The 23,908-nt window shown below is 35.9% G+C and overlaps 1 protein-coding gene across 2 annotated transcripts in view; it reads right to left on the bottom strand.

The window, feature by feature from the left end:
- LOC145675724 (lachesin-like) overlaps window positions 1-23,908 on the bottom strand; it is a 1,095,594-nt gene that overhangs the window by 264,341 nt on the left and 807,345 nt on the right. For both annotated transcript variants that reach the window (XM_081746357.1, XM_081746347.1), the window contains exon 3: window positions 12,867-12,973. In XM_081746357.1, coding sequence (XP_081602483.1) covers window positions 12,867-12,973 — 107 coding nt within the window. The remainder of the gene's footprint in view (window positions 1-12,866; window positions 12,974-23,908) is intronic.

The raw sequence follows: 23,908 nt of genomic DNA, 5'->3' as shown, positions 1-23,908 counted from the left end.
ACGGCGAGAGTAATAATGGAGAACAGAAGAGAGATTTTCAAGGGAGGAGGAAGAAGATGAAATGAGAATGAATATGTGGATGGGGACGAACATATATATATACCTATATCTATGTGTGTGTGTGTGTGTGTGTGTGTGTGTAAGGGGTTCACCAATGCAACGTCCTCATTAGCCTAGTCTTAGAAACCAATGATCCCCTATTCTCTCTCTGCTCTCTGCCTCTTTCTTTTCTATCCCAAAATGCAATGCTCTACACCTGGTGCTCGTCCCTTTTTGGGAACACATAGAGTTCGTTAGCTTCTATGCTTGCTTCACATCGGCACATGCGACCATCCACATATATTTGGCTTCTGTATTTTCTCTCTCTCTCTCTCTCTCTCTTTCTTTCTGAGAAAGTTGCTTGCTTTTACTGGGTTTCGGCCTTTTAAATTATTAAATGGAAACTTGCGAAAAGGTATTTTTCCGTTAATGTTCGTTAATTGAGTTATAAAGTACACAACAAAACTCACCAGCTAACTACCGTCCATTGGGTTTGTTTTGCTAATGGGAATGTAAGTACAGTACACAGTAAGAGAGGGAAAAAAAATAGGTAATATATTTTTTGCAAATATACTTACTTACATAGAAAATGTAATTTTCCTTTACTTTTCGTTCCTTTTTTGAACCGCACGTTGTCAGTAAGTACTTTTCAATTCTAGCTTTCACTAACTTCTGTAAAATCTAGTCATTTGGCTGCTTTATATTTTCCCGTCTTTATTTTCCTTCAGTGAATTTTAACTAGTTAAACTTCTCAAATCTAAGATCTGCATTTCTACAATTATAAATAAATTAAATAAACAGTAGCAAATCGGCAGCTTTCTAATATCACATACAGGGGACTCGGTGGTTCAGTGGTAGTGTATTTTTGTCTGGTGTATGGGGTCCTTAGTTCGATCCCCGGCCAAGTAAGTTAGTGGTGGACAACATTGTATCCGTAGGTTTTCTGTTGGGGTACTTCCGTTTCCTCCCACTTCCTCACTCCACCAATTCTTAAATCATTATTCACTTGCCTAAATCATCTGTCTCCCTTAACCTAATAGGCATAGTCGTGAGATGTTAAACTGAAAGATTTCATTTCAAGATTTTGTTAATACCACATAACATCTGTTGGATTGATTTCAGTTTACCGCCCCTTTCAGCACCGAGACTACATGAAACATGGACCTACAGCTTAACGTGGGTTCTACAAAACATGAGCTCTCGCCGGAAGTCGAATCCAGGTCTCCCAGTCAAAGGAATATGTACGTGTATCCGCATAACCACACGGGAACTCCACTTTTAGATGGAAATGAATGGACAACCGTAAAATAATAGAGGGTTTTAAGTGAACGCATATATTATAATAGTGAAATAAAAACTTTAAAAATATATATATGAACTGACTTCAAAAAAGGGTACTAAAAGGCAAAAAGAAATACTAAAACCGCTAAAAAGCAAATAATAATAATAATAATAATAATAATAATAATAATAATAATAATAATAATAATAATAATAATAATAATAATAAAGCCCTTGAAAACAGGAAATTCAAAACCTTGAAGTCGTGCCTAGCCTAACAAATTATTACTTAATATAAAATTATTTGGATAGTAATTTAATAAGCTAATAATATATTATATTTGGCTTGGTACTACTTAGAAAGATTTTATACATAATAATAATAATAAAAAATCTGTTTCAAGCGCTGTATTTGGAGTCGGTCTCATATATTGAAAAAAATATATATTTTGTCCTTTTATTGCATGTTCGAAGTCGATTGTTTTTCTTTTTAAAAATTCTTATTCTTTTACTTTTTAATACATCTTTGGAGTTAGTTATTTTTCTTCTAAATTTTGTTTTTACTTACTTTTTTTTCATTCTTCCGTTGCCCAGTAGTTTAGTTAGATATCTAAGCTAAAGGCTTTCTATGAAACGTGTTTCATTACAAAACACTCGTGAAGAAATGCGTAGTAATTAATAATCAGATTATTGATTTTTTAAATATATATATATATATATATATATATATATATATATATATATATATATATATATATATATATATATATATGTAACAACCTTCCTTGAGAGTAGCTCATTACATTAGTGAAAACCATGACAAAATATCACATAGTCTAAAATGTAGTTACTCTTTTGCGCATGAGATAGAGTTAGTGTTAGAAATAGCAAGGTATATCAGTCGCAGCAAGTTCTGCCTAACCTCATTTAACAGTTGATAGTTGAGGCTGGTAGAAGTGCAAAGTGTTCGGATGCTTAGAACCAGACGTAAGATATTACGTCGTGAAGATGAGTAAACTTCCCTAAAAGCTGTGCTACATTTTATAATTTTTATTTCGGTAAAAGTGGAAACTGTCTAAAGCAGCTATCGTCAAATCATTGTTTCTGTGACGTAATATATCCGAAACATTCACATATAAATTCTTCTGGACTCATTTTCTTACATCCTATCGGAAAAATGAGTGCTTTTCAATGACGAATTTTCTTTCTTTTAGAGTAACTACATGCAAATGTGGTAATAGTTCTTGAGTAGTATTAATATATGTTTGTCTATTTTGGCTATTTTTAGTTCTTGTTTTACTACCTTTTTGTCTATGTTTCGTGTTTCAAGTGACTAAATATCCGCAGTCTACTAGAAAGAAACCTACAGCTAGTCAGGATTGCACATTAGTAGAACGCTTGGGTCTGCCACCAAGAATTGAAGGTTTGATCCCAGACCATGTGAGTTCGTGGCGGATGAAATTCTCAAAGAAAGGAGATATTCACGTATGCGAGGTGTTAGAATAAGAAAAATAAATTATGGGAAAATATCTACATTCTGGGGAAAATTGTGATTTTGTGAAGCATAAGTCGAGCATGTAGCAGAAGTTCGAGAAATGGATTTTTTTGTTTTTGTTTTACTAACCATGATTTTTCCTTATATGATAAAGGAGACCGGTGTTTAATAGAAATGACTGGTTGTGAAATTAAAATATTGTAGCCTTCCACTGGAAATCTAACGCCGGACAAGATGCACCCAAAACACACGCGCTAGTCATTAGACCAGCAAGGAAAGTTTGTAGAGAGACGAGACTAACGTGCGAATAAAATTGTTTATAGATTACAATGTTAACTTTAGATCCTTCTAACTCCTATACCCTTTTATCAGATTTCTCATTTTTACAAATCTAGGTTAGTTCTTTACGAACATATATACGACCATGTCTAGGTCCCCGATTGTTGGGTAAGAACGTTTACTTGTAGGACACTGTAGTACTTCAGGCGCTGAACTTCTTTGCCTATCATTCATCTTACACATTTCTTTCTCGACACTTTGCAACGTCACATTGTTTGAGTAATATATAACCATTCCTAATATAAGTAATAATATATTTCCAATTTTCATGGCTCGAAAGTGTCGTCTTTCTTGAGATATGCTAGAAGAACATAGTTCCCTCGTCAAGTGTCATTCTTCACGGGTGAGTAGCTAACGTCCTGGTTTCATAACCGAAAGGTTTTTGGTTTGAAACCCGTCTCCGAAAGCTGTTTTTTTTTAATTCCTCATTCCTCAAATGTTAAGATCTTTCTCTCCCTGCTGTAGCACTCCTTGCAGTCGTTACTCAAAACTAACGGTTACTGTTAACAACAAGTAAAGTAATAATAAATAATCCGTACTTGAATATACGGTATTGCAGGGTACTTGTTGGAAACATGCGTCAAGGAGTATTTTCATACACTAATTTCCTAACAAAAGATAATTCGAGCAAATTATTCTAGAGTCAAGGAAATTATCGATTAATGTATTGTTACAAATAGGTACTTTTGTAATTCCAAAGAGTATATAATGTATTATATATGTAATATCTCAAACTTTATCCAATCTAATTAACAATTTTAATATAAATCTAATAATAATAAATGCAATAACAGTAAAAATATTTTATACCACTTATAACAACCAATAGGTCCAACAGAATGAATCTTATTTTAATTTAGTACACAATTAAATTTCCATACACAATGTGTCTTATTAGATTTAATCAGATTTAAACAATTCAAAAATTAAATTTTATTTACTTTAATTGGGAATACTGAAATCTCTGCTTCAATAAAGCAATGACGCTATAAATTCAATTCGTCGAATGCTACTTTAGCCCGATTGAATTGTCAGGTGTTTTCCGGTAATTACTTCGATGTCAAACTCAATTGCTCTTAAACGACAAGTCAGACAATCGAATAGATTCTAAAAACCCGACTCAATCCTATTGCAAATTCAGTAAATAAATGAAGGATTAACTTTAGCTAAAATAATGACAAAACTAAGTTTGTTATTAACCACTCTACTAATAGGACTTATCGAACAATATAAAACCAAATCAAATGGGACTAACAACAAATCCTATGGACACTTTTTATTAAATATCGAAATGATTTAGAAAATGAATCCATAAATAACCCATTAAGTAAAATAAACTACAGTGTACTTACCAACAGAGCCGGATCTAAGATTTTCTGAAGGGGGTTGCACCAAATAACTGCCAGTACATTTGAATTAAGTTGAGTTTTTAAAATTCCTTTAGGCATCTGTGGTGTGAATGAGGAATTGCCCTTTAAATACTAAGTGTCTGCTCTCGATGAATCCTGTTCCTCCAACCTTCAGAAAATTATCTGAAACTATTGTTTTTGCAAGACTCACTGCCAGCTTCGCACTTTAGGTAGTATATATTTACAACTAAGGGGGGTGTACATGCAACTTTGCACACGAATGAAAAGATAGCCCTCCACTTTAGAAAATTGAAACAATGACTAGGTCATTCGTTTATACTACGTTTGTACCGTTTGTACCGAAAATATTTTCGTTTGTACCATTTTCCTTGTAGGGTTACTTGAGAGGTCAACTGGGGGGCGAAATTAATTCATAATATGTTTTTATTTCTGTAATTCCTGGATTGTATGTTGTTTCCTTTACTAGTGGACACTAATTTCCCTCTAGGTTATCGTTGAATGAATTTTGTTGTGCACTTAGGTGCAAATAACTTTACAGGAAGAAGCTTGATCCTTCCAAAGATCAACGCTAAATTAAGTAATATTTCGGTTTCAGCTTCGGGTGACATGATAGTGTCGCGGTAACGTAATGGTGTTACGATAAATGAAGCTATCAGGCATAGGTTCAAATCCTGTTCACACCACACTTGCATTTTTTACAAACTGATAGTGAAGAATCCATTTCTCATATTAGACGTGCAATGCTTAAGAATATGGAAGAAAACACCTCTATCATGATAGAGACGATTTACAAATGTTGGTTGGGAAAGAGCAAGGGATTTACCAGGATATTCGAAACACTTCATTGATCTGCAGTAAACACTTTTCGTGTTATCGTTCTCAGAAAGAAATATTACAGCATTTGTTGGAGAAAGTTTGGGTAAAGCAATCGGTGGTATAGTGGTAAAGCACCAGACTTCCAAGCGGAAAATCTAGGTTCGATTCCCCGTCAGGCTTTTTAATTTTTCGCATAAAATAATGGCTGCAAACAGAGATTTATCTTCTCTTGGAGAACTTACAAAGCATCACTGGCGAGAATTCGAATAAACAGTGTGTGTGTTCTTCATCATATACTGTAATGATAAGTGTTTCATATTTATATTCATCTCTCTCTCTCTCTCTCTCTTGACGTTTCCCTATCCTGTTTTTGCACCTTTCAATTCTCTCCCCTCTCTCTCACGTACACACGCACTTCATGTGCGTGTGCCTGTTCGAAGTTGAAATGGAGCAAGAGACCAATAGACCTGGTCAGGAAAACGTAATTAATTGCCTACTTCAGTTTTTGGGCTCTGGGGTAAACATTTCCAGTCCTGGTCATCTCTGAAAGAAATACTGTTTAAACACAAGGGAATAAGCAAAATATCTTTTTCATCATCTGGGTTACCGAGTCTCAGTGGAATTACTGTGTCACTACGGCTTTGAATCCTTTACCAAGTGGTGGTCCATAAGCTAACCAACATCATCCGACTGACACTATGATCCGTTTGAGCTTTAGCGTGTTCATTCTATCTGTGCAAATTACAACGTTATATCCGCAAGAGATGAAAGTGATACTGGATGTTCGGAACAGATAAAGTTTCGGAAAAGACTAGAAAATGGCAACCTCTTTGGTTATTTGAAAACAAAATTTTATTTATACTAGTTCGACACAAATTTGTTTTCATCCTATAATTCAATGTGATTTATTCACGTTGAAATTTGAAACATGCAAGGTTTGCTACATCTATAAGGAACATCCAATTTTCCAATTGAACATTTGTACTTTTCATAATGATACGGTTTTGACTTTTAATATAGGATATTTGTGATAAAAATTTACCAGTAAAATAGCACTCATTCAATTTTATCTTTCTTTCTTTCTTCATTTTTCTTTTCGTTTTTTCTTTTCTTTTTTTTGTTCCCTTTGCATTAGTAGTCTGGAATGGAAGGTATGACCTACGCTACCTACTGAGTTTATTAGAATGTGGTTTGCATCAGTACGTCCAATGAACACTACCGAATTTACAACTGAACCACGCGGAAACAAGCATGTGTGTTAAACTGTTGACATTATCTTAGATGTGTCTGTGAGATCTACAGTTCTACTGGAAATTGAGTATGCTATCCTTTTTGAAAGTGACTTAATGAATGTTTCAAGCATCCTCTATATATTCGAATATTCCTGAAAAAAATATAAAAACAAACGTTATTTCTATATTACTGTTGGATTTCTGGTAACGGAACTTTATAATGTTAGGTTGTTTTCTTACTAAGTTTAAAATTCCACATTTTCTTCTTCTCTCACCTTCTCTCTCTCTCTCTCTCTCTCTCTCTCTTTCTGGCTCATTTCTGAACCTCTGTGTAATATACGAGTCGTACATCCATTGGTTTCAATTTTTCATTGTGTGTGTTTCAGTTTCTCCCTAAATCTACTTATGAATCTTGTTTCGTCTCGGTTTTGTTATTTCATTTTATTGATACTAATGCATGTGTAGTTTGAAATTAGAATTGCGTTCATGTTTAGTTATGGAGAGAAGAAAGGAGGAGAGAGAGGGGAGTCTCTTTACCAGACACGATTATGGGATAAGAATGTGTATATTGGGTGGCCTAGCTGCACGGCGTTAGGTGTCGCAATTTTTTTGATGCGGAGTACAACTAGATTTGTAAATACACATAAATTCACATGAATAAACACATAATACTTATTAATGGGCATGGAAAAAATACACATTACGGGGCCTATCATGCGTACAAGATAGCCCCCAAATGTCATCCCCTCTTTCTCGAAAACTACCAGGGTACAAACAAAACTTTTTTCGGTACAAACGGAACAAACGATTTGCTTCCGAATGGTGTATTTCGATTTTTGTGCTGTGATAGAGGGGCTATCTTGACGCCAAAATAGCCCGCCAGTTGACCTCTCAAGTGACCCTATAAGTAAAATGGTACAAACGAAAATATTTTTTGTACAAACGGTACAAACGTAGTACAAACGAAAGACCTAGTCATTGTTTCAATTTTCTAAAGTGGGGGCTTTCTTGCCAGACGTCCTTTGCAATCCCCTTAAATCCGGCCCTGCTTACCAACTATTACAGCTGGGCTCAAGGATCCCCTACTACTGTATTGGGCACCTCTTGAAAATATCCAAAGGACTTCAAAACAACAACTTCTGCCGAACCACATGGAATTCAAAGAAAATAATCCACGAAAAGTCAAATATACTCGAACCAAAACTTCGTAGTAACCATTTAAATTTCCAAGTTCGTCGACGAACAAGAAAAATAAATTTAACTACGAATATTTGTTACGGGTAAATCCACTAATCCTTCAGGCACTTCAGTACCCATTGTATTTCCACTCCAGAACGATCCTTTCAGTACTAATACTAGATTTCAACTCAACTTCGCTATCGCGACCCGCTCGCCACGAAAACAAGAGTCACGGCTGTATTACATCATGCTGCTACGTTATTGAAGCAGAGGACCTTGAACTTATAGCTCTTCGTTCTTACAATAGCTAGTTGAGAAAAAAAAAGAACTAAATATTTTTAAACATTCCACTAATCATCACAATACATACAATGCTTTTTATTCTTTTTACGTTCTTTCTTTCTTTTCTTTTCTTTTATTTTTTTGCAATGTCCAATTCATATTCACTTTTATTAATACTTGTAATAGTCCTTTTTATTTAATTTCTTTTCCATTTTAATAGTTCTTCTTTCCATAAATTCAGTCTTCTGCCAGACAATTGGTAACATACACAGGCTGTCCAAAAATTCTAGTACCGTATCCTATGCTTGGGGTACTATCGCCGCACTGTGCAATCATCCGATACTTCAAGAAGAGTTTTCTACCTTAATTCCGCAACTGTGGGTGTGATACTTGCAGGTTCGGCTGAGAAAATTTAATTGTTATGTTTCACAGAAACAATACTTTCCTCAGAATATGGATGCTGTGCTAATTTATTTCTCCAATCCTAAACTTGCATATGTGAATGTATTCCTCTCTGTCCCCATATGTGAAACAGAAATGAAAATGAAATGAAATCTTTAAGTTTAACGCCCCACTATAACGCCTGTTATGCTAAGAGAGACCATGATTAAACCAATTGAATGATGATGTAACAATTGGTGGAATAAGAAAGTGGGGGAAAATGGGAGTACCCTGAGAAACTCCACGAGCACAACGATTTCCAACACAAACTTACTTGGCCGGGAATTGAACCAGGGACCCCACGCAGCAGAGATAAGCACTCTACCTTTAACCCATCATGCCGTCCATCTTCATATTTGAATTTCTCATCCTGCTCTCTCTCTAAATCTCGTCCGTCAAGAACTCACACGGCCTGAGATCAAATGTCCGACTCTTGAAACCAGATGAAAGCCTCTACCAACGGTTATCGTGACTCCCTATAGGTTTGTTTAAGCAGGCTGTGGATATTTAGGCACTTTAAGAAGGAAAAATAGACACAAAATCAGTAAAACTGCCGCTTTCGCCCTACAAATTTCGATATCCAAGATGCTTCTCGCAGTGGGCAACCAATCACAGAAAAAGTGGATGATATACTGGCAAAAGTTGACCAGTCATGATATTACCTATAACCTAAACATCCATCACCAGTGCTAAATCATTCGGAGAAAAGTGACTCAAAAGTATAATTACCCCTTTGTTTGAGCAACCACCCTTACTCTGCCGAATTTCTGGTTGCAGCATATTTTACGATAGGTTTCTCAGGTCTTGTAGTAATTATTTGTTTTTTTTTAGAAGAAATAATTATATCTTTATTACTTATTTATTTTTTCTATCTATGAACCTTCCTTAGGAATAGCTTATTCGATTAGTGAAAACTGCACCGAAAATTGCTACGGAATTTATTTACGTAGAGTTTAAATTGAATTAGTTTGTCACGAAAATGTAGAATAATGAGCAAAAATAAATGTGTTTATTTTTTTTAAAAAAAAATCTATTGACAAGGTATTACCAATTCATAAATAGATGTAATAATAAAAAGTCGTGATAAATCAAAATCCGCTTTTCATGAATCTTCGGTATTCAAAGTAATTTCAGTATATACCAGCTCAAGTTATTCCCCCGCAAAAGTTCCTTAATTCATGTGCTGATTATATTAAATGTAACGCAACAAGAATATGAAACGAGATTATTAAACACTGACAATCCGTAAACAGCAGAAATAAGAATTTCAAAAAATGAAATGAAATGAAGTATTTAAGTTTTATGTTCAATGGTTATGGCGGCTAGGCTAAAGGAGGCGATGATAATGGGTGATATCAATAAAACGGAGAAGTTACTCATTACGCCCAATTTTGAAGTAGTTACTCGCATTGGTATCAATAAAAAGAGAACTGAGCACTAGTCGTCTCGGCTGACCTCGAAGAAGCCCCGCCCTTTTAAAGTAACCACACCTCTATTCTCGTGCCGAGTAACTACTTTGCGTTTGATATCAATAAAAATCAAAGACTCGTCTGTGATGCTAGTAACTTCTCCAAATTTGTGGAGCAAGCTAAATAGGTGACTCCGTGCGAAATATGGCAGAGTATATGATTGTTTTACTATGTAGCAAAATTTATAAATTGCACAGAAATGTTGCAAATGGAGATTACAAAAAACATAGGTTCACGAAAGAAAATGTAGAGTAGTTAGCACAACATTTTTTAGGAGAATCAACGGAAATTTGGGGTGATGCACTGCGTAATGATGAAAAGATGCGGGTTTTCTTGCTTTACGTGAGTGATCCGGGATTCCAGGTCTGAATGTCAGGGGATTCTGTTGTGGTTCAAAGTACTGTGTCTATGACTACTACAAGTGTAATGTATGCGATTATTGCGAAATCTGAAAATTGATTGTTTCCGGAGGTGTGTGTAATATTCAAACAGCAAAGGCAGAGTGGCAAGAACAATATACATTTCCGGGTGCTATCGGAGCACTTGACTATAAACACGTGGCAATAAAGAAACCTAGTATTTTGGAGACGAATACGCTAATAGGAAGAGCTCCTTCGTGGCTAAGCGGATAGCGTACATGCCTTTGGCATGAGAGACCCGCATTCGATTCCCGGCGGGAGCTCATATGGTTCGGATTCCAAGTTAATCAGTGGGTCCCGTCTCATATAGCCTCGCTACTGAAAAGGACATTAAACTCAAAATCAACTCAACTCAACGCTGATAGGAAGGGTGTCATGAGAATGTATATTTTTTTTATGCCAAGGTGAAAGGGGACGCGTATGGTGTGGAAAACGCAATCAGATGGACGTGCTTTACGACGTGACTAGCTGTACTATTTAAAAAAGGAAACAAAGGGACCAAGTGTCTGATTTCGTTCTTAAAGCCAAACAATCTTGGACAAGACCTTGGACAACACGTGATATGCACTTGTCGTGCTAATCTTGATATTGCTAGATTCCAATCAACATCCATCAGTTCCAAGAGGTTCGTTCCCGTGGTTTCAGTATTACTTTCTTGTTTCCCGTTTTTTTTATTTATTTTTTTTTATTTTTTTTAATGCTCGCTCGGATATTAAAGATTCTCTTTTGGATTTGTGTCTCAGTCGTAGATGTATTTGATATTTCCTTGCATTTCACTGTATTTGCCTTCAAAGCTTCGGCTTTCCTTTGTTTACTTTCTGGTAATTGTGACTTTGAAAGTACTACTGGAAACTCTGTTATAATATCCACAAATGCACTTTGATTGAAACTGTCGTTGCTACTTGCCCGTGATACTTGCCGAAATGACCGCGCGACGGATGGGAGAAATGAGTAACTAGTTCTTTTATTGATACGACTCAGTGCTACGTGCAGAGGAAGCGCGAGTAAACGTTCATAAATCTGGAGCAGACTAGACCTGAGTAGTGGCTTGTTTTATTGATACAAAATTGAGGGAGGAGATTACTCCACGTGTAGTTACTCCGATTCTCGAGCAGGACTTCTCAGGAGTAGTTACTTATTTTTATTGATATCACCCAATGAGAAATGAATGAAATGGTGGAATGAAGAAAGTGGGAGAACCCCCCTACGGTGTTGTCCACCACAAAGCTCACTTGGCACTAGCTAGAATCGAACCAGAAGTGAACCCTCTACCACTTAACTACCGCGGCCCTAGAAGAATTTCAAATTAAGCTTACAACTATTCTGAGTATTAGTTCACGAGGTAATTCATTTATGAAAACATCATTTTGGGAAAGGAGTTTACAAAAAGTTTAGAACAAGTAATAGTGGTAAATAGGAACTGCCCTAAGAGTGTTTAAATGTACCTAAATTTCTTACGTGTGCAATACGTATAACAGGAGAAACAACTCTATTATTACTTTAACATTATTCGTTCCATTTTAGTATTGGTCATTTAAAATTCCTTGCTGTTCTCCAATAATGTGTTTTCCGAATGGTAAAACCAAACATAAAAAGGAATATTTGGAGTGAGTAAGATTTGAACCCTAAGCTGCAAGGTTCGGAATGCTGGCTAAGTGACCACGTAGAGGACTTGTAAACAGGATTTATTTTTGCGATTTTTCACGTTACTCTCTATCTATCTCTGGATGATTAGTTGAATATTTTCTTTCGTTCATTATGATATTCTTTGTTTTGTGATATTCAATAGCGAGGTGGTAGAATAATCAGTTATTGTACTAAGGATAATTCGTTCAATACAAACCAAATGAGTTTCTAATCGTGTTAGTGGATTTGCTTGGGGTTTCCTTGCTCCTCCCACATTTTTATTCCACTACGTCTCCTGTAATCATTCATTTTCATTAATCATTATTTATATCCAGGCTGCATAAACTTGAGACGTGAAATTACAAATTTCATTTCAACTATATTCAAATGGTGGTGGTAAAAGAATATAACGTGACTGTGTTTTCAGAGTGTTCTCATTGTAGTCCATGGTAATGTTGGAAAATATGTCCTGACAGAACACTGTTTCCAGATAAAAGCTCAAGATAAACAATATAACAACGCTTTTTTACCGAAAGTTTTTACCGACTTTGTCCCGAAAAAAGTGCCACAGGCCGGTCAATCTTTTAGTATAGTGTTATCTGTACACGAGTTCTATCAAACTGTCAACCCTTCACATCACCGTCTTTGGAATAGTCATTGCGTGTATGGGTTAAATTTAGTGCTCGATTAGCCTGAGCACTCCTGCATTAACATAATTATATTTCTTCAAAGAGTAAGTGCGTAACTATGAAAATACTATAAATGTTCATAGGATGTCTCTAATTTTTAGTCTAGATAGATAAAAACTCTAGTTATATTGAATATGACTTTACTTTATACTGATATTTATGTGTAATAGAATATTGTATGGTAGTTACCCTGTATCCTCCAAGGTGTCGTACAACGCAGGTAAAAGTAGCATCTCTACCTACAGCTACTGTAAGGTTTGCTATCGGTTCGGCAAATTCAGGTTGAAAGGCCACACCTGAAAAGCAGAAATTATTAACCAAAATTAGAAAAAGGGTAATATAGATGTTAGTTTAGTAAAAGAAATATTAAAAATAATGGGAATCACTAATGTTTTAGATTATTACTGTACAATATCAATGCTTTATCTTAATTGAATCAAATGTTAGCTTAGTCCTGCAAATCAAACGTACATCACATACGAAATTTCTCTTATACATATTACCTTTTCCGTCTTTCAAATCGAATAAATCCCACAAAATAAAATCAAAAGAAGCATAAAAGCAGCACTTTTAGTTGTGGCGTATTATATCCCGTTGTATGAGATTCAGGATTTACACATCGACAAGGTTGAGGAGCGAAATAGGTCAAGATTAACTTTGGATATAATGTAAGTTTAGTTCTTAGCAGTGTAAGATCCAATAAGAAAGAAGGAAAATAATATAATTCAACTCTTCTACTAGCAACGTCGGAACAGGACAAAATACCACTCATTGCAACAACAAATAATTTTGTTGATTTTAGTATGTACTTATTAATATTCAAATATAAATCCGTAACTTCTCTTTTCCTTTTTCCATAGAGATACAATAATACAATAATCATTCTAGCACTTAGGTGTTTCACATCTTTGGGAGCAATAAAATGATGCGCTCCCCAGATTGTTTGTTCGTATATAGTTTATGGATAACCAAACTGTGAGTAGGCACTCTATAGACACTCTATAATACGCCCGCGTTCACTTATATTGAACCACCTACAACGAGGCTGTACGCACAAATCAAATACACGGATTGCATTGGCAGCCAATAAGGAACATTCTCAGCTTCCTCTAGCGCCGATAGCATTGTAACGAGGAAACTCCATCGCACTGTGGTACAAACATTGTTTTTATTACATATTTCTCTTAAATTTCTTCCTCGTCGTTTTAATACGCAGCCCTAGGCCTCTTGCGAAATAAATTTTCTCCTCAGATCGCTAGCAGTAGCAATGTAAAAATTATGACATATTCTACCGGGTGGAAATATAATTTAGGTCGTTCAGAGCACATAGGATTCAAGTTGAATTACCAAATTTGTGAGAAAGAGAGACAAAGTTTCTACGATCCACTTAAATACATGGTAAAACAAATTATGTTATTTTACGTTATAGGAGATATTTGCGATATTTAGGCGTTAATCTTTTAAATAGAAGGAAGTTTAGGCAGAGATATTACATATGAAATATGTCCAAACTGTTCTTTAATGTATTTGAACCCTTTGTGCATCGAGTCCTTCATATACCAACAAACTGGGGAGGTGATAGTAGCCAATAAATTAATCAAAACATGTCTAATGAACATGGTTCGTAAAAGGCGCCGTTTACGGATGAAAGCCGTTGAGAAATCAGCGAAGGTGTTTAAATGATGTCAAATATCTCATGAACGTGAATAGGTATCACCCCGAGTTAAACAATTGCACAGGAAATCGCACCCACTAATTGAAATAGCGAACAAATGAAAAAAAAAAAAATGAAATGAAATCTTTAAGTTTTACGTCCCACGGCTATGGCGGTTAGGCTAAAGAAGACGGTGATTGTGAGAAATGAATGACATGGTGGAATGAAGAAAGTGGGAAGAAACGGGCGAACAACGAGAAAACCCACGAGCACGTGTTTGTCCACCACCAAGTCCACACGGCGAGAGCTGGGATCAAACTAGAAACCCCAAGCACCGGAGGTGAATGCTCAACCATTGAGCCACCGCACCCCCCAATAAACAAATGGCAGTGGAACATTTGCCACTATATGGGGAAAAATACATGTATAAATTTTTCATCTACTTGTGGAATCCTCATTGCTGGGCCGCAGGCACGTAACCAGAATTTCGTAATGGGGGGGGGGCGTGACGAGATACTATGGTTATCACACTAGGTACTCGATCATTCTAAACTATTTTACTGGCAACATATATTGGTTCATTTAGCGAGAATTTCGTAATAGGGGGGGTGGTCAAGCGTGACATGAAATGCTGTGCTTACACACCAGGAGCTCGATCAATTTAACTATTTTACTGCCATCACTATATTAATTTGTTAGGACAATAAAATTTGGATATGTTGCTAAGTTTTTAAAAAACAAACTCTGAAGAAATCTCGAGTAAAATAATATTTTAAAAAGTATTGAAAATATATAATCTTCCGAAGTCATTTGAACTACGTTCTTCTTCTCTTCTTTCTTCTTCTTGTTCTTGTCTTCGTTTAATGCCGTCAAGGATAGCAACGAGATCTCTTTCGGCAGTAAAGACATCCTATAAAATGGATTAGTGTTCCCGAGAAATTGGACTTTTTTTTTTTTTTTTTTAACAAGTGTAACTGGAATCTATGTTGCCACGCTCATATGGTGATTGTTGACATTTCTTAAGTTTTCCTGAGAGTTTATCTTATCGAACCGGTTTATCGATCGTCATTTGTAGTCCATAGGATTAGCATGGAGCTAGATGGACTTCAGACCACTCCGTTACAATAATATCCATTTTCAACTTGACTCCCCAAGAAAGAGTAACCGAACGCTTGCTGTAGCTTTATATTGTTAACGCTGCTTCTTCTTTTTGTTTCAATCTTCATTAATTTTTAACATTTGTGGTTCCGAAGAGGGAGGGGTGTCCGGACCCCCCGGGCCACCCCTTGCCTGTCGGCGTCACCTCGTTCCCATCTGCACGTTATTACATTTGGCAGGTGCGACTTCCTGAGTAACCTTTTACCCGACAGTGATGAAATTCACATTCATGAAATATTTGCCAGTATCAGTACCTTCGCTGCTTTTCCAATATTTTTAACGTGAAAAAGCTTTGTTTTCAAGACATGTTCATTAGATATGTTTTGTTTAATTTGTCTCCTCCTCGAGTTTGTAGGTGCATTATCGCACTACGTTATATATATGTAAAACGGATGCGTTTCTGATGTTTAAATTTGTCAAAAGTAAACCCATGGCGACTGTCTGTACAATGAAGTTTACATATAAAATTACATGAACGAAACTCCTACAAAGAAAACGATTCGTGTGGAAGAGGTTATCCTTGTAGACGGGTTAATCAAAAATATCTGGATCTTTGTTAAGAATAGATTACAGAATGATGTCCGATGTACTTACAAGTAAGAGCACTGATCATATTTAATTTTATACGAACACTTGCATAATATTGACACGCTTCTTTCTGTCGTAACTGTATTGAGATATTTCATTAAGTCCGAGAATTCAGGAAGGAGTTATAACACTTATTACATTACGTTTGATATCCTCTTTCTTCAAGAACTGGATGATAGATTGTAATTAGATCCCACAAGAAATATTTTTGGTTACTACTTTAATTTTACGTGAATTTAGCTGGAGTTAATCTACTTTTTACTAAAGCAGTAAGGATGTCAGAAAAACATAAATTTTGAATTGGTCTTAGGTAAAGGTTCTAAATTTTACCATCTTCATATATATGACCGCACACAAGTTTTTCCTTTCTGATTGTACATTACTGACTCCGTAATTGTAGTAAAATTATTAATCTTGTGTTCATAGAATAAAATTGTTAAGATTTTAGGGCTCATTTTTGGAAGAGATATGGAAACCTTTGGAATTTGGTAGCCGTTCAGTTCGCCATTTCGTCACTAAAACATTTTTACCACAAAGAAATTGTATTACAAAACTTCAAGTGTTTACTAAACACTACTGGTAATGAAAATATCTGGTACTCTCTCTTAGCACACAACAAAATGAACAGTAGAATAAAAGAAGTCGTGCATTATCAAATGGACAATGCTTAAAAGTACTGTATGAGTCACCTAGCCAGTTCATGCATTGTTGTATGTCACTTTGGGACAAAATCTCTAAAGACACATCCTTTATGCGGTGACCGCTGAAACATATGGGATAGAGTATTCTAACCTGCCATTCAGAATCGATTGCTGCCATTACCGATGATGTATGACGTTTTTGCGACTGTCGTGTTGTAACAATGGGTACCAGAAGTGAAGGGTTTGAGGAGAAAGGGACGGATTGGGTTGAGTGAAGCCTCAAATGGCCGAATAGAGAGAATTTCGGATAAGAGGAGGGTGGGCATTGAACAATATACCAGAAAGTGATGACATGCACTGCGACCCGATAGCTTTCTCTCCCTCTCTCTATCTCTCCCTGGGTGTTGTTTATCGGATTGTTGAAGATTATACTGTATAATAGGGCCGCACTCTCTTTCTTCTTTTTTCCGGGCCCGAGTTCGTAGTTATTAATGCAACGATATATATATATATATATATATATATATATATATATATATATATATATATATATATATATATATATATATATATATATATATAGCAAATGTCCGGGAATTATGCGGCAACTTGTCCAGCTTAAATTGGAAGGTGTATTAGAGTTTGATTCTATATGTAGACTATGCTCATGGGGTTTGTCATATACTCAGTATTTATTTTACCTTCCATTTTATTTTTATTTGTATATCTAGTTTTAAGTTTTGCAACATATTGTTTATTATATATATATCATAGTGTGTAGGCAATGAAAAATTCAAACAAATAGTGGCGAAGTAATAATGAAAACATGAACTAGGCGGGAAGGATATTAGAGAACAAAACCCACGCTAGCTATGTATATTCACAACAAATCCAGTGAGATTTAACAAACGACTCTGTATAGGAGATCCCATGATAGTTGTTTAAATTAATTATAGATTCTATTGATTATTCGGTTTGAAAAGCAGGAACGTTTCTTCGGAGAAAAGAGAAATGAGTAAAATTAAGAATTACACTTGCGAAAGATAACATACAAACAAACATGAATGGTTAAGCCAAAATAAAATATCTACACTGATAAAAATCCGTTATCCGGACAGCGGTATATTGACCAAATATACGGTATCCTTATGTTTACTGCATATCTAAATCAGTATGGAGCATACGTTATCCATATCCTACATATGTACTGCCCTTATATGTTACATTATGCCGTTGATGGATATCTGACATCTAACAGGCTTTCAGACATTAGAAACATATACGTGTTTTACATACGTCAGCTATATGTTACATACTCGTACATATATTTGTATGTGAGATCCTAACCGTTTATATACAGTTTTTTCATTCGTACGGAAACTCCGCTTATTCGGAACACTTATACAGAAAGTATGTATAAAAATACTTTTTCAGTTATATGTTTGCTATACGTTAAGACCAAAACTATAGGATTTACACATGTAACATACATTTTTACGTACGCCACATACGATGTTTTTCTCACTATACACAAGCAAGATATATTAAGAATATACTGTCTTACAAATGTGTTTTAGAACAATTTTACCTAATAACTGCCACATCTCCAAGCGAAGTGTCTACATAATATTAAGAGCCTGCCATACTAAAATAATACAAAATTTACCATTTTTCTTTTGCTTGATTATTCATCAGTGAAAGGAGATAATGAAATGCAAGTCACCACAATCATAGATAACACTGGCTTACAGTGGTTTTGGTGCCGGGTGTTTCTTAGCTGATTTGAAGTAGAATTGGGACGCTGAATCCAAATATGGCGTTAGTTTTCCCCTAACAGCTTTAGTTTTTGAGATATAGGAATTGCAAGACTGACCTGCTACAACGTTGAAAATTGCATAGGTGCTGTTTTACTGTAAGTGACATTTAAATCTGTTATTTGGAACACTTTGAAAATAATGAAAACCATATAAACACAAACATCAAGTACATAATAACTCTGTAACTACATTTTATAATAGTTTTTATGAATAAAAAATCAAATAATTTGTTCAAAACGATCTATTCAACACTTCGGAAGCTTCGTTTTCGTGACATCCTTGAATGTTTCTTTGCACAGTCTCTTTTTAGGTTCCAGCAGTAATCTGCCATCATATGGGCATCCCATCTTCCTTGGTAGCGGTCCTCCATTGTTTTAATATCTTGGTGAAATCTTTCACCTTGTTCTTCACTCAGACTGCCTACGTTGTCTGGGAAACGGTCCAAATGGCTGTGCAGGTAATGAATTTTGATACTCATATTACATCCAAGTTTTTGGAATGCATTAAGCATCTGGTTCACTAGCTCAACATAGTTATCAGCTTTATTATTGCCAAGGAAATTCTTGATAACTTCTACAAATGAGGTCCAAGCTCTACGTTCAGTCTCATTCATGGACTCCACGAAAGCCGGATCTTTCATAAGTTGTCTTATTTGGGGACCATCAAATATTCCAGCTTTTAATTTTTCTGTGCTGATCTGAGGTAGCTTGTTTCCCATGTAAGCAAAGCACGGCCCGTCCTTATTTAGCGCCTTTACAAACTGCTTCATCAAACCGAGCTTGAGATGTAGAGGTGGCAAAATGATTTTGTCACACTCAACAATAGGCATGTTAATAATATTTTTCTTACCAACAACCATGTCGTCTCTCTGCGGCCACTCTTTTTTTGACCAATGGTTTGCTTTGTCTCTGCTATCCCACAGACATAGAAAACAAGGATATTTTGTGTAGCCACTTTGCTGTCCAAGAAGAAAGTTCACCATCTTTAAATCCACACAAATCACCCACTGATGGTCCTGATATTTAATTTTTTCCATAACCAAAGCAATTGCTTCATATTCTTCTTTCAGTCGTGTTGAATGAGCGATTGGAATTGAGCCATATTTATTGCCATTGTGTAGAAGGACGCATTTTAAACTTCGCTTGGAGCTATCAATAAACAGGCGCCAATCATCTGGATTGTATTCTGGAAGACCCATGTGTTCTAGGAGACCTCTAACATCGTGACAGAATACGAGATTTGTGTCTTCAGTGAAAAATGGTAAAAACTCCTTTTCCCTTGTTCGGTAGAATGTGATTTTAGTTCCTTGTTCTAGTACGTTTTTCTCCTTCAATCTGGAAGCAAGTAATTCAGACGATTCTTTTGAAAGATTAAGGTCCCTAACTAGATCATTTAGCTCATCTTGATTAAACTGTTGAGGAATTGTTGACATTCCCTCATAATCACTGTCACTTCCATCATCGATGTCACAAGAATGTTCACTACGTTCGTTTTCAGTCTCACAAAGCTCTGGCAAGTGGTGAAACGTTGGGATTGGTATTTCATCGGAATGAACAACTGGACGTCTTGCTGAAGGCAGATCAGGATATGTCCACTTGTTCCGGTTATTTCTATTCATACCCGTAACATTTACCAGGCAGAAATAACAGTCATCAACATGGTTTGTGGGTTCCCTCCAAACCATTGGAACACCAAACTTAAGACTTTTTCTTTTTCCAGTTGTCCACTGTCGCAAGTGTTCAGTACACATTTTACACACAATATGTGGAGCCCACGTTTTATCTTGGTCCCCTAGGAGTACACCAAAATATGCATGATATGCTTTTTTTTACAAAGTCACTGATATGTTTTCTATTGTCTTTAAATGTGTACTCACCACATATGTAGCAAAACACATCAGGATGGTTAACACAACTTCTTCGACTTGAACTCATTTTATGTTCAGGCCACTAACACGGATGTTAAATATAAAGCCTTAGTATACGCGATACAAGTTATGATCTCAGAACAAAACTCACATGTTCCAACATGTCACTCCACCTGCAAGACAACAACTACGATCCACTAGCCAAGTAGAATACCAATGCAATCTAGTGGACGTTCCTGGAACTACTATATGACTAGTTTCCGTTTAGTACCGACAGATAGCAGCACTAATGAGAAAAGAGCGCCGTTCTTCCAAATAGAAATCTCTACAGAGCACAGTAGGATTTATTTGAGTTGCAGAGTTTATAAGATCATATTCAAACTTGTTATTACGAGAATATTTGTATTTCTTTTGCTTATTTTGTATACTATTGCAAGAAGCATGCAGAAATAGTGGTTACATCATTTATAATTTACATATTTATTTTGGATTGTAATATTTCTTCCACATACATTGTAACGTAAATAACACTACTGGTACAGTAGCCTGTATCTACCAAAGTAGAGCTGATAGAAAAAAACTGCTTACATTATTGGATTCAGCGCCCCACACATAGTTAAAATCAGTTCTAAAATTTTAGGCACCAAGAAAATTTTTTTTTTTCTGTAGGCCTGTGTAATGCTATGCTACAACAGAAAATATGAACCTGAAGAATGTTCAATGTTGCCATCCATAGAAATTACAGTGTTGCCAGAAAAACAATTTCCCTAAAATCTAAGTTAAGGCAGCGAGTAGAGGAACAAACTCAACTGCATTTGGTTACGTATCATATTATTTTGGTTTCCTGTAAACTACTTTTTAAATAATAGTTATATTTAGTTTGTAACAAACAAAATAGTTTTAACATACAGTTATTAAAACTAAATAATAATGTTAATTGAAAAGTAGTTCACAAGAAACCAAAACAACATGATACGTAATCAAATGCAGTTGAGTTCATTCCTCTACTCTTTGTCTTAATTTAGATTTTAGGGAAATTGTTTTTTCTGGCAACACTGTAATTTCTATGGATTGCAACGCTGAACATTCTTCAGGTTCATATTTTCTGGTGTAGAATAGCATTATCTATGATTGTGGTGACTTGCATTTCATTATCTTCTTTCACTGATGAATAATCAAGCAAAAGAAAAATGGTAAATTTCGTATTATTTTTAGTAAGGCAGGCTCTTAAGATATGGAATTTTGTATCTACATACAAGTGCTATCTACATTATCAATTTAATGGAAATATCTTTAAAAAGAGCAGCTTACGAGATTAATATGTTGTTGGACTACTTTTCGCCTTCAGAATAGCTATGATGCGATATAGGATGGAGTTATAGATGTCGTGAATGGTAGTAAGTGTAGTACTACGCTATTCAGCTTGTAGTACATCTCTTAGCTTCGTGAAAGATGATGGAGATAGAAATCTATGCTGAAAGGAATGTGTTTAACCTCATCCCGATTTTACTTAAACTACTACGCTGCAACATTTAACTACGCTATAATAGATCCAGCTGTATGAATGAGCATATTATTACCTTGGAATATAACGCCTTTGCCCAGAAATAACATCTGGATCACAGGATACACATGGTTTCGTACAATGGAGACATGAACACGGGCGATGACGTGACTAGTAAGCATCAGCATAGGACCCATTTTATTAGGATTTTACAGCCTTCAACATCACAGAACCACAGATATATTTCAAGGTTGACCAGAGACACTATGGATCATACGGTTATTTGGGCATTCGCTATACATAAACATTACCCGTGATGTGAAATAAGTTAAATTGTGACTCATCCGATGACTATCACACATTTCCAATCATCAGCAGTCCATGTTTCATATACATGATATTATTGGAGGCGTGACACCATTACACAACCTAATCTCGTATGTCCATGTCATATTAACTTCCGGTGAACTTAAACGTCAATGCAGGCGGGAAGTGTTGTTTCAGTTCCTTCGTCATTGGCACTGTGATTAAGAGTCAATCCACTTTAATGCTCGACGGGACCTGTCACCGAGTATTTTCTTCCGACCACTATTCCTCTTCGCCAATGCGATTATGCAATGAATTTTGTAGTTCGTCATTACCTTGGGCCCTCATGACATACTCAACACAACTGTCACTTTCTTCGCACTCGTACCACGTATCCGAGTGCCAACAATGTGTCCTCGTTGGAAATTATTTTACACTATCACTGTCTGGTCAGTTCACTTCACACTGCGGTTCTACTGCTCCTCACGAAGTAAGAATTTGCCCTAACATACCATCAGCAATAGTCTGGCGCTCCGGTTGTCGCCTGATCGTTGTCAACCAAGACATTTGACGTGTTTTCAACTCCAGTTATTTCCATTAAATTGATTTAACTGTATATTTGCGTTAAAATCCGAAAAATGATTTTTCGATTTCTTCATTTTTATTACCAACAGTGGATTACAACTTTTCAATATTATCGTTAATAATAAAAATAATATGTGTATCTGTGTGTCTGTTATCAGCTTTTCGCATAGAAACGAGCAACCTAAAGTCACCGAAACTTGTACCCAGATAGAGCTTTACATCATCTAATTGCCTTCCAAGATTTTTAAATATCGAATTTAGACACTGGAGGGAAAATTACGGGGATCAGAATATATACATAGAAAATTATGATACGAAAGTCTTTCCGAAATTAATACCTCCTATTATTTTGTGTTGACTTTGTACGCCCATGTCAGATGTCGTTGGTGTAGTGCTAATGCTTGAACCTTCTTTTATTTGCAGCTGGTCCCGTTGTTCTGCGGTAGTTGGCGCCAGCATAGGAGTGTTCCAAAATGGAGCCTGATATGGACTTGCGTATAAAACAACGATATGTGATTGATTCCTCACTGCTGAAGGAATTGCGCTGACTGAAATCCATCGTCGCTTGATAAAGGTTTATGGAGACGATACAATAGACGTGAGCAATGAAAGGCGATGAGTATGGCGAAAGGGTGTTCATGACAAGCCACGGTTCAGTCGACCCTGCACAGCTGTCATTCCTCGAAATGAATAGCGTCTTGATCAACTTATCCGTGCTGATCTCCGGGCAAAGATCAGAGAATTGTGTACAAAGCTGAATGTGGCGAACATTTTCAAGACTCGGAAGCTGTTATCAAAGCTCTAAGAAAGTTGTTAGCCTCAGCTGGCTTCGATTTCTACAAACGCGGAATGCAGGCTCTGGTTCGTTGTTGACAAAAGTCCATAACGAATGATGGAAACTATGTGTAAAAATGACAGTCTGTAGCTGAACTGTTGCTCTGTTTAGCTGTGCTGTTGTTATTTATGCATCTCCATTAGTTTCCATGAAAAATAATAGGACGCATTACTTTCGGAACGACTCTCGTAAATGTCCGAACACCGGTTAGTGTCAAATTAATAATTACAAGAGTCGCAGAGATGAATAGTAACACTCCAGATAATATTCATATCC

The sequence above is a fragment of the Thermobia domestica genome, chromosome 2 (assembly GCF_964235325.1).
Source record: "Thermobia domestica chromosome 2, izTheDome1.hap1.1, whole genome shotgun sequence".
Lineage (NCBI taxonomy): Eukaryota > Metazoa > Arthropoda > Insecta > Zygentoma > Lepismatidae > Thermobia > Thermobia domestica.
This window is presented reverse-complemented; position numbering and strand designations above follow the sequence as displayed.